The 9,256-nt window shown below is 55.5% G+C and overlaps 1 protein-coding gene across 1 annotated transcript; it reads right to left on the bottom strand.

Moving 5' to 3' along the window:
• Positions 1 to 4,856: 4,856 nt before the first annotated feature.
• On the bottom strand, positions 4,857 to 8,857 carry LOC113837380 (coiled-coil domain-containing protein 8-like). The gene is made up of 2 exons (XM_035449434.1): positions 6,522 to 8,857; positions 4,857 to 6,472 (listed from the first exon to the last, which is right to left on the bottom strand). Exons 1-2 carry the CDS (start codon positions 8,061 to 8,063, stop codon positions 5,672 to 5,674), a joined length of 2,343 nt encoding a protein of 780 aa, XP_035305325.1. The 5' UTR covers positions 8,064 to 8,857; the 3' UTR covers positions 4,857 to 5,671.
• Between the last annotated feature and the right edge of the window lie 399 nt (positions 8,858 to 9,256).

Genomic DNA, 9,256 nt, shown 5'->3' with positions numbered 1-9,256 from the left:
AAAACACATTTTTTAAAATTGGGCTATGAGGTTTCTCTGGATGCTTGTTCAAAACCATGAGCTTCCCATACTTGACCAAGCTATTAACCCCTTGCCTGACATAGAAACTGCGTGTGTCATAAAAGGGGACACAGCCTCCATAGCAGTGGCCGTTTGCATGCTGGAGAGCCTGAGAACTGGGTGCCTCAACAGTGCGGGCCAGTGAGATGGCCCGGTGGGAAAGGGGGCTTGCCACCAAGCCTGGTAGTCTGAGCTCAACTCCGGAACTCACATTGTGGGCCAGCCACCCTCACACAAGTGTCCTCCATCCCACCTGTCAGACACACACGTTTTTAAAAAAAGAAAGAAAAATAAAGGCATGCAAGTTTTTCCTCAGAAAAAGCATGCCTTTTATTTCTGGATGGGCCACCAGCTTGCCAGGGTCTTCAAACCTGGTTCTGTCTAGTTGCTAGTCAAAATCATCGCATACCCAGCAGAAAAATCCTAGACCACGCCAAGAGACTCAACCATAGAGCACTTACCCAGAATCCACCAGTGAGGGCCTGAGAAGACGATGAAGGCCAGTGCCAAGGAACACTTAGGAAACAGTGTAGAAAGCAGGCCTGTAAACACCTACGGAATTCCACTTGCAGAATCCTGCCCTTGCCGGGTCCACTCTCAATCCTGGCGAGCAGAGCATGGGGTGGACCCATGGAGAGAGCTGCTTCAGAAGGGAGGGAAAGAGACACGGGGAGGAGGTGGAATCACAAGTTCAAGGTCATCCTCAGCTCCATAGCAAGTTCAGGCCAGCCCGGCTGAAGCAGACCCTGCCTCAAAACAGCACAAGTTGGGGAGCATAGCCCAGGCGCCGGACTCCAGGGCTGGCTCACCATCGCCCCCTGCTGTCGCTGGTGGAGTAAACGATTAGTAGCCTAAGGCCAAGGTGTGGGAAACCTCGGCTCCACCCGTCCATGTGCAGGCCAGGCAGAGGAACACAGCCAGTCCTGTCCCGCAGCCCCTGCCATGCAAGACCGGAATACGCCACCAGGTGGCGCTCCAGGACCGGTTAAAAACCCGCTAGCACTGGCGCTTACACTGGTGTGGGATGAAATAGAGCTCGCGTCTACCCTCTACCCTGAGACGGGAGGAGTGAGGTTACACCAGTTACAACCACCGCAAAAGCTAGTGTTTCTATTTCACTCGCGATGTTTGTTTACTTATCCATCTGTTCGTCTGTGTGTGTATCCTTGCAGTCTCTCTTGTACCCAGGCAGGCCTCGAACTCAGGCTCAAATGATCCTCCTGCCCAGTCCTCAGAGCAGCTGACAACACAGGTCAGTACCACCATGCTGGCTAAAACGGGGTTTTTTAAAAAAACAGGTAAAAGACAGCAAGGAGGTGGTTATTCGGGTTCTGGGCTGTGTTTATGCCTGTTTTTTTTCCAGCTCCACGGGGGGGCGCTATGATGAGGGCAGGACTCCTCACATGATGAAGCTTAGGGAGGCCAGGAGTTTGAGCTCCTCGTTGTCCTACTCCAGGGCCTGTGGCATAATCATTCCAGCCGCAAAGGAGATTTGAATGGTACCTGCAAAATCCACACTATCAGGAGTCACCACAACTTGGTGATGACTCCTGGCGCCACAGAGGCTGAGGTGCTCTGGTGTGAAGACCCTCCTTCCCCTCGGCCTCAGAGCCTGCCTCTCTGCCCCTTGGTGTGCCCAGGAGTGTGGCCATGTTCTAAGAACTGTCTAGGATGGCTGCAGAAGTGGGCCCTCCCTTTACTCCCAGGACAGCCACAGCCAAGAAGCCTATTTAAACTGACTGCAATTCTCACTGTGACCACCAGAAGACGCTCCAGTCCCGCTGGTCCAAACCAGGCAGGTGTAAGCATCTTGTGTAAGCTGGATGGCCTGGGCGAACTCAAAGCCTAACAGCACCGAAGCTGTGCCTGGCTGAATTTGGGACCCCGCCTAGCAGAAATCCCTTGGGGCTCGGTTGGTAGAGTGTTTGTCTAGCATGTTTGAAGCCCTGAGTTTGATCCCCGGCACCATAAAACCTTGGCGTGGTTGTACATCTCACCTGGGGGTGAAGACTGGGGGACCGGAAGTTCAAGGTCATCCCCCACAACACGGGTGCTCCAGGCAAGCCAAGGCTACATGAGATCCTATCTTTGAAACAACAAAAACCTTGAGTTGACGACTTGAAGATGTAACACCACTTACCCTGTTGGTCTAGGGCAATGCAAGGGTTTCTCTTCTCTCAGATCTGGATCCTCTTTGGATGCTCCTGCTCGATGACACGGGAGGAAGAGGACATACATCATGTCCACTCAAGGAAGGGACAAGCTAAAGGTTAAACCGACCCAGGTCTGTCCGTGTTCCAGGGCTATTCAGAAAGGCGGGTTTCCATAGGGTTACTCCATTCTGTGACTGCCTTCTGGGTTTGGTGGCACTACGTGTGTCTACAGGGGTGTCTAGCCGCATGGGTGCGGAAGCTTTGTAAGTGTGGTGGAGTATATGTCTGTCAGGGGACAGAGGGTTTCCTGGCATGTGTGGGGACCTGTTGGGTCTGTGAACCAGAGTGTGAGTTAACACTCTGTGTGTGTGTGTGTGTGTGTGTGTGTGAGAGAGAGAGAGAGAGAGAGAGAGAGAGAGAGAGAGAGAGAGCACGTTGTGTGAGCCAGTGAAGTAAGATACAACGCTCACCAAGGGCAACTGATGTCTATGAAATCCATAGTCCTGGGTCTAATCCTTCCAGCCTCTGTTGTGACAGTACACATCCTATCCCTGCTTGGGACTGGGCTTGTGTCTGTATGGGTTAGACGTGTGTGTGTGTGTGTGTGTGTGTGTGAGAGAGAGAGAGAGAGAGAGAGAGAGAGAGAGAGAGAGAGAGTGTGCACATGTGTGGGGGGGGGCTATAGGGACAATATTGGTATTGTCCCTAAAGCCCACTGAGCTCCAGGCCCTGTGCGGGAGACTGAGCACAGTCACTATGTGATACTTACTGTCCACTGATGCTTTTCTTTTTACCTTCAAGTGGCTGTGGACAACAGCAAGGACCACCCCTGGCCTCTCCCCCGAACCTGGTCATTCCAGACACCCCCAGCTCTCCACTTCTTCAGGTGGGGTCAACACATCAATGGGACTTTTCTCTGGACAGGCTGTGCTGTAAGGGAACCAGCCTTGTCCATGACCAGCAACGCCACACTGAGAACTGCAGTACATTATGTAACTACTCACTTTCAGAACACAGCAGGGAAGGAAAAGAAAGATTGGTATACAAGGGCTCATCATGGAGCCCCTGCCTAGAATCCCCCAGTGAGGGGCTGGGGGCGTGGCTCAGTGGTAGAGCCCCTGCCTAGAATCCCCCCAGTGAGGGGCTGGGGGTGTGGCTCAGTGGTAGAGCCCCTGCCTAGAATCCCCCAGTGAGGGGCTGGGGGCGTGGCTCAGTGGTAGAGCCTCTGCCTAACATGGGAGCCACACCCCAACCTCTCACTGGGGGATTCTAGGCAGGGGGGCTCTAAGATGAGCCCTTGTAAACCCACCTTTCTTTTCCTTCCTTGTCGTGCTGTGTTGTCTTCCCAGATATCTCCCCACAGGGGAAAGAAGAGGGTTAGAGCTGCTGGAACATAATTCTTCAATCACAAGCGCACTGGACTGCTCTTTTCCAGTCATGCTCTTTTCTCCGGCTGACTTTTGCCGAGGCTGTGTGCGCACATTTATTCTTTCTCACGGCTAGCGGTTGTAGGCTGCCAACCATCACAGAGAAATACCCTCACCTTCCTCGCAGCCCCCGCAGGCCTTTGGCAGCCCAGAGTCTGGTTATAAGAGGCAGTTGTGAACACCGATTTCCCTCTGAACATGCTTCCAGCCCCAGATGTTTGTGAGCTCACTCAAAACAGACCAAAGAGGGGGTGGTGAGGTGGCTCGACAGGTAAGGACGATTGCTGTGGAGCCTGATAACCAAGTTTAAGCCAGGCGTTGGTGGCGCACAACTTTAACCTCAGCACTCGGGAGGCAGAGGCAGGCGGATCTCTGTGAGTTCGAGACCAGCCTGGTCTACAAGAGCTAGTTCCAGGACAGCCTCCAAAACAATACAGAGAAATCCTGTCTCGAAAAACCAAAATAAATAAATAAATTAAATAAATAAATAAATAAATAAAATAAAGGCGTGCGCCACTAACTCCCGGCTTGACGAAAGGTCATCTTTGAGGAGCCGGCCAAATCACCCCCAACACTGCCCATCGCCAACACAGAAGCAAGAAACCACCCTGCTGAGACCAATGTTTCTTATCCTGTGGGTGGCAACCCCTTTAGAAGTCAGGCATCCCTTTCACAGGGGTCACATATCAGATAGCCTGCATACCAGATATTTACATTAAGATATTTACATTAAGATTCATAACAGGGGCTAGGCACTGGTAGCACCCACCTTTAATCCCAGCACTCAGGAGGCAGAGGCAAGCGGATCTCTGTGAGTTCAAGGCCAGCCTGGTCTTCAAGGAGAGCTCCAGGACAGTCTCCAAACCTACAGAGAAACCCTGTCTCGAAAAACAAAAACAACAACAAAAAAGATTCATAACAGTAGCAAAATCACAGCTACAAAGTAGCAACAAAAGTAATTTTATGGTTGGGGAGGTCACCCCAAAATAAGGAACTGTATTAAAGGATCGCAGAGTTAAGAAGGTTCAGAAACACCAGGCGTTGGTGGCGCACGCCTTTAATCCCAGCACTTGGGAGACGGAAGCAGGTGGATCTCTGTGAGTTCAAAGCCAGCCTGGCCTGTAGAGCCAGTTCCAGGAGAGCCTCCAAAGCTAGAGAAACCCTGTCTGGGGCGGGGGTGGGGGTGGGGCAGATGAAGAAAAAGCAGATTCAGAAACACTGTTGTAAACATTTTTATTTGCATATCAACTTGAGCCCTTTCTTTGGGTGCAAAGCAGGCATCCATGTCCATCAAAGTTGGTTGTAGACAGAAGACAAGGGACAGAATAACCCCTCCTCTGCCCACTTCCCTTTGCCAGGCTGCGAGCCTTTAAGAAACACAGGGAGAAGTTAAAGCACCATCCAGGCAAGCAGGCTTCACTGTCTTCTTTCTTTACAGTCTTTGAGATTGTATATTCAGTATTTAAAAAAAAAAATCAATGTATTAAAAAATCAAGTGTGTCTACAGCTACACCCCCCTAAAAATGATGTAAGCATAGAAAAACAAGATCGTAAAGAGGACCGAGGCTTGGTGGCATGTGCCAAAAGTCCTAGCAGAGGCAGGCGGACCTCTCTGAGTTCGAGGACAGCCTGGTCCACATAATGAGTTCCAGGCGAGCCAGGGCTGTAGAGAAACCCTGTCTCAAACAAAATAAAAACAAAAACAGGTCAATGGAGCCAGATGTAGTGGGACACACCTGCAATCCTAGTGCTCGGGATACTACGGCAGGGGACTGCTGGGAGTTGGAGTACCAGGCCAGCAGGGCTGCATAGCAAGACTGTCTCAAAAAGATTTTTAAAAAAGGAAGAAAGGGAGGGGAAAGGGGAAGGAAGAGGAGAGAGAAGGAGGGAGAAAAGCCGCTAAATGTGCGCGGTGCTGCCTGCCCCTGCAGCCTCCATTTTCAAACATGGAGGTAGAAGGAGCCTGCAGGGGAGGCAGGTACCCTGGCAGCCAGCGCAGGGCAGGCAGGGTGCCGGGGCCCTGGGCTCACCTCACAGCTGTTCCTCTTCTTCTCTGTGTTCCACTTCTGCTCTAGCTTCAGCCCTCAGCACCCTGAGGCTCCTAGCCTCGCCTGCCCTGGGGACTCTCTTGGGCAAGGCTGGCAACCGGGGAGTGTGCCAGAAAGCCCTTCTGCGCTTGCGAAACCACGAGAACCGTCCTGGGGTCTGAAACCTCACAGTCTTTACCTGTTTCTGGGCCCTAGGTCCTGGGGCTGTTCCTAGGGTAACGGAGCCAGCTGAGGCTTCCGCTATAGCCTGAGGCCCAGCCTCCTCCCTCTGGTCAGCTGGGACCTCCACCCTCTGATTTTCTGCAGCTCCAGTCCTTTCATTAGCTGGACCTTCTGCCCTCTGACTATCTATGGCTTCTGCCCTCCGGTCAGGTAGGGCTTCTGTTCTCTGATTGCCTGCAACCTCAGACTCAGGCTTATCTGGGGCCTCTGCCCTCAGATTAGCTGGAGTCTCAGCCCTTGGATTAGCTGCAACCTCTGCCCTCGGATTAGCTGCAGCCTCTGCCCTCAGGTCTCCTGCAGCCTCTGCCCTCAGATCAACTGCAGCCTCTGCCCTCGGATTAGCTGCAGCCTCTGCCCTCGGATCAGCTGCAGCCTCTACCCTCGGATTAGCTGCAGCCTCTGCCCTCGGATTAGCTGCAGCCTCTGCCCTCGGATTAGCTGCAGCCTCTGCCCTCGGATCAGCTGCAATCTCTGCCCTCGGATTAGCTGCAGCCTCTGCCCTCGGATTAGCTGCAACCTCTGCCCTCGGATTAGCTGCAGCCTCTGCCCTCGGATTAGCAGCCTCTGCCCTCGGATCAGCTGCAGCCTCTGCCCTCGGCTGCATCAGCTGCAGCCTCTGCCCTCGGATTAGCTGCAGCCTCTGCCCTCGGATTAGCTATAGCCTCTGCCCTCGGATTAGCTGCAGCCTCTGCCCTCGGATTAGCTATAGCCTCTGCCCTCGGATTAGCTGCAGCCTCTGCCCTCGGATTAGCTGCAGCCTCTGCCCTCGGATTAGCTGCAGCCTCTGCCCTCGGATTAGCTATAGCCTCTGCCCTCGGATTAGCTGCAGCCCCTGCCCTCGGATTAGCTGGAGCTCCTACCCTCCGATTGGCTGCAGCCCCTGCCCTCGGATCAGCTGCAGCCTCTGCCCTTGGATTAGCTGCAGCCTCTGCCCTCCGATTGGCTGCAGCCCCTGCCCTCCGATTGGCTGCAGCCCCTGCCCTCGGATTAGCTGCAGCCTCTGCCCTCGGATTGGCTGCAGCCCCTGCCCTCCGATTGGCTGCAGCCCCTGCCCTCCGATTGGCTGCAGCCCCTGCCCTCGGATTAGCTGCAGCCTCTGCCCTCGAATTGGCTGCAGCCCCTGCCCTCCGATTGGCTGCAGCCCCTGCCCTCCGATTGGCTGCAGCCCCTGCCCTCGGATTAGCTGCAGCCCCTGCCCTCGGATTAGCTGCAGCCCCTGCCCTCGGATTAGCTGGAGCCTCTGCCCCCTGGATCTCTGCAGCCTCTGGGGGCCCCTGGGCTGGCATGCCTGTGCCCTGAGCTGGGAGTGGCGCCGCCTGCTCCTTCCTGGACCGCCTCAAGGAGACCCACTTGAATTTGGGATTCCAGCAGCTGGTACCCTGTGTCTGGTCGCTCCCATCCTCCGAGTTTCTGGAGCCATCGTCCCCCCTGGTGAGGCTGTGTCTCAGTCCTCCAGCCCTCTCAGCTGCCATGGAGGCCTGCTGGGCCTCGCCCACCTCGGAGCCTGACCTGGGTGCCCAGCCCTTTACCCTCTGTTTCAGCTTCCCCCAGGACACCTGACTGACATACTCCCGCCATCTGTCCGCCTTGGATGGCCTGGGACCCAGGTTGTTCTCAAACATGGGCACTGGCAGATTGACTCGGCGTCGTGGAGGAGGCAGGCCGGGCTTCTTCTCTCCCCGGCGGAGGAAGGCCTCCACCAGCTCCTGATCATCCTCGCTCTCCACGTCGCTGCCCAGGAATTTGCTGCCCAAGTAACTGACCGGCATTTTGCGCACCTTTCTGGTCCTCTGGGAGCCCCTGTTGCCTTTGACTTTGGAGGTCTCCAAGTCACTCAACTCGCTGTCGCTGGCGTTGCTGCTGTCATAGGTGCCTACAATCAGCCGGAGTGGAGGAGTGACCATCTGGGGGATTGCCCTCACTCGGGGCTCCTTGGCTCTCTTGCGGGGCTGGGGTGGGTGTGGAGTACTCTTTTCGATGATTCGGGCCACGTCTTCCAGGGTGCGGCCCTCCTCCTGCAGAAACTGCATCAGCCGCTCGCGAAACACAGCTTCCTTGGTGGCGGGCTTGGAGATGACCCTCCACACGCCCCCAGCCAGCCGGACCTCCCGGGGGATGAGCAGATAGTCAACATCCTCCCCAATCTGCAACATTCCCACCGTGGAGTCCTCCTCTTTGCGGAACACCTTCCCGATCTTCTTAAAGGTGCCCACGGGCCTTAAGGCCTCCACCAACACGTCCAGATCGACATCTTTGCAGACATCAGGGACACTCCAGAGGATCAGGCAATCGGGGGAGGGGAGGAAGCCCCAGGGGAACCATCCCCCCACGTGGCTTTTCTCGAGAGTCTTTAAGATCTCCAGAGTGGACTCTGGGGCGGGGGGGCAAGAAGCCCAAACAAACAAACAAAAAACTTGCTTCTAGTCTTGGGGAGAGGGCAGAGAGGGTTCCAGCAACTCTCTGCTCACGCAGAGTGTCACCTCCCCGCAGTTTGCTCCGCAGGCGATGAGTCCAAGTTGGGTTTCTCTCACCCCTCGGAGTTGTAGCGAGCAATTTTCCAGGGTGCTTACGGGAAGAGAGAGGTGAGGTCAGTCCCGAGGCTCAAAGCTCGGTCCAAACTGGAATCGCCAGCGTCCCCGCTCCAAGCTGGGAACGCACGGGCTCTGATCTCTGATCGCTTCTCCCTTGGCCCCGACACCCCGGGGTGCAGCTGAAAGTTTGTGGGAGGACTCTGCAAACAAAGGCGGCTCAGCGTGGTGGCCGTTCAATATGGCGAGGAGCTTCAAGGCCTCCGCCCAGCACCGAGGAGGGTCTCCCGCCCCCAGGAAGGCAGCCACCCGCTCCAGGCTGACCTTGCTTGCTGTCTGTCTGCGGTGGAGCTGAGAGTGGCAGGAAGTTTCTGGGCGCCCTCCCCTCCTGGGTGAGGCCCACCTTCTTCTCATCTTACACTCTCAGCCTGGGAAGACTGGCAGCGGAGCTGTCCACTCCCTTCAGGGCAACCTCCCTCTCCTCCCCACAGAGGTGTGGCCGCCCCCTAGGGCCTCGCTGGGGCCACGGCTTCCCATCTCAGCTTCCAAAACCCACGTCATCATGTCCTCCTCCCCCCCAACCCCCGCCCCCGAAAGGCAGCGGGTCTCCAACCTGCCATACTCGACGTGCAAGGCTAAGGCCAGTGGACTTACCGGGATGGGACCAGAGAGATGGCTCAATGGTTAAGAGCCTGGGCTGCTCTTGCAGAGGCCTTGCGTTGAGTCCCAGGACCCACGTGATGGCTCCTAATCCTCTGTTACTCCAGGCCCAGGGGATCCAACACCCCCTTCTGATCTCTGTGGGCACTAATGCACAT

The sequence above is a fragment of the Cricetulus griseus genome, chromosome 9 (assembly GCF_003668045.3).
Source record: "Cricetulus griseus strain 17A/GY chromosome 9, alternate assembly CriGri-PICRH-1.0, whole genome shotgun sequence".
In the NCBI taxonomy this organism is placed as follows: domain Eukaryota; kingdom Metazoa; phylum Chordata; class Mammalia; order Rodentia; family Cricetidae; genus Cricetulus; species Cricetulus griseus.
The sequence above is the reverse complement of the archived record's forward strand: the minus strand, read 5'-3'. Positions and strand labels throughout refer to the sequence as shown.

Excerpts from the sequence above, each read along its gene's own strand:
- LOC113837380 (XM_035449434.1), bottom strand. The coding sequence starts at position 8,063 with ATGTTGCAGATTGGGGAGGATGTTGACTATCTGCTCATCCCCCGGGAG. Across the intron at positions 6,473-6,521 it reads CTAATCCGAGGGCAGAGGCT|GCTGCTAATCCGAGGGCAGA; the intron begins GCAGCTGATGCA and ends CCGAGGGCAGAG.